Below are 1,327 nucleotides of genomic sequence, written 5' to 3' on the forward strand. Positions count from 1 at the left end.
AGGCAATATAGACAATATCTCTATCGGGTGGCATCCTCGATAAGTCTGCAAGAAACGCCTCTGGAAACTCACGCACAACTGGTACTAAATCCGTGGAAGGAACCTCTGCACTAAGATCACAAATATAGGCAAAATATGCTAGACACCTCTTCTCGAAAATATGTCGAGCCCTCACATAAGAAATAACCCTTCTAGTAGAATGTGCAGGAGATCCTCTCTACTCTAATCGAAGCAACCCTGGCATGGCTAAGGTCACTGTCTTGGAGTGAAAGTCTAATATAGCTTGATAAGGTGATAGCCAATCCATTCCCAAAATAACATTAAAGTCCACCATATCAAGAAGTAGGAGATCTACACTAGTCTTATGGCTCTCGATAGAAACCACACACGACCGATAAACACTATCTACAACAAATAAAACTCCCATAGACGTGGACACATATACATAAGCACTCAAAGAATCACGAGTCATAACCAGATATGAAGCAAAATAGGATGATACGTAGGAATAAGTAAAGCCCGGATCAAATAGAACTGAAGCATCTCTATGGAAATCTATAACAATACTTGTTATAACGACGTCAGATGAATATGCCTCAACTCTAGTTGGAAATGAATAAAAATAGTGTTGGACCCCATCACTTTGACCTCTACCCCTTAGGCGACATCTGGATGGCTGGCCTCCACCTCTAGCAGCCTGACCCCTGCCTCTAGCTGGTTGTGTGGGTGGTGAAGCAACTGGTGCCAGCATAATGGCATGAGAACCCTCCTGAGGTCTACTGCTCATCAATCTAGGACAATACTTCCTGATGTGACTTGTGGCCCCACACTCAAAGCACTCCATCGATTGCTGAGGCTGCTGAAGCTAAAACTAACCCTGACGGCCTGTATAACCATTATAGTAACTCTGAAGCGATGGTCCACTAATAGAAGCTGAAGGTGCACTAAATGCTGGGTGCTTTGGACGAGAACCATGAGAACCGTGACCGCACGATGCACTATGTGCTACTTAAAGAGCCGCCTGAATTGGTTTAGGAGCATGGCCTTGTCACGACCCAAGTTCGCCCTCCGTGAACTATCGTGACAGCACCTAGTCTCTATGACTAGGCAAGCCTAACAATTTGCAGAAAAATGAAACGAAAGATAAAACTAGTCAAAAACTGCGGATAAAACATAAATAGAACGTTTAAGATGCCGCTCGGCATATACAAATTTAAACTATCAAACTGAATCAACTCCCAAAACTCGGAAACTCATGAAATCACAAGCTATGGAATAACTACAAAGTGTTCTAACTCCAGAATGTCTAAACAAAAGTAAATACATG

At 42.9% G+C, this 1,327-nt stretch overlaps 1 protein-coding gene across 1 annotated transcript; it reads right to left on the reverse strand.

The window, feature by feature from the left end:
- Positions 1-217: 217 nt before the first annotated feature.
- On the reverse strand, positions 218-844 carry LOC104246481 (uncharacterized). The gene has a single exon (XM_070154500.1). It carries the CDS (start codon positions 842-844, stop codon positions 218-220), a length of 627 nt encoding a protein of 208 aa, XP_070010601.1.
- Between the last annotated feature and the right edge of the window lie 483 nt (positions 845-1,327).

Source organism: Nicotiana sylvestris, chromosome 8 (assembly GCF_000393655.2).
Source record: "Nicotiana sylvestris chromosome 8, ASM39365v2, whole genome shotgun sequence".
Classification (NCBI taxonomy): domain Eukaryota; kingdom Viridiplantae; phylum Streptophyta; class Magnoliopsida; order Solanales; family Solanaceae; genus Nicotiana; species Nicotiana sylvestris.

Bases quoted from the DNA above. Each gene is read 5' to 3' on its own strand.
- LOC104246481 (XM_070154500.1), bottom strand. From the start codon at position 844: ATGGAGTGCTTTGAGTGTGGGGCCACAAGTCACATCAGGAAGTATTGT.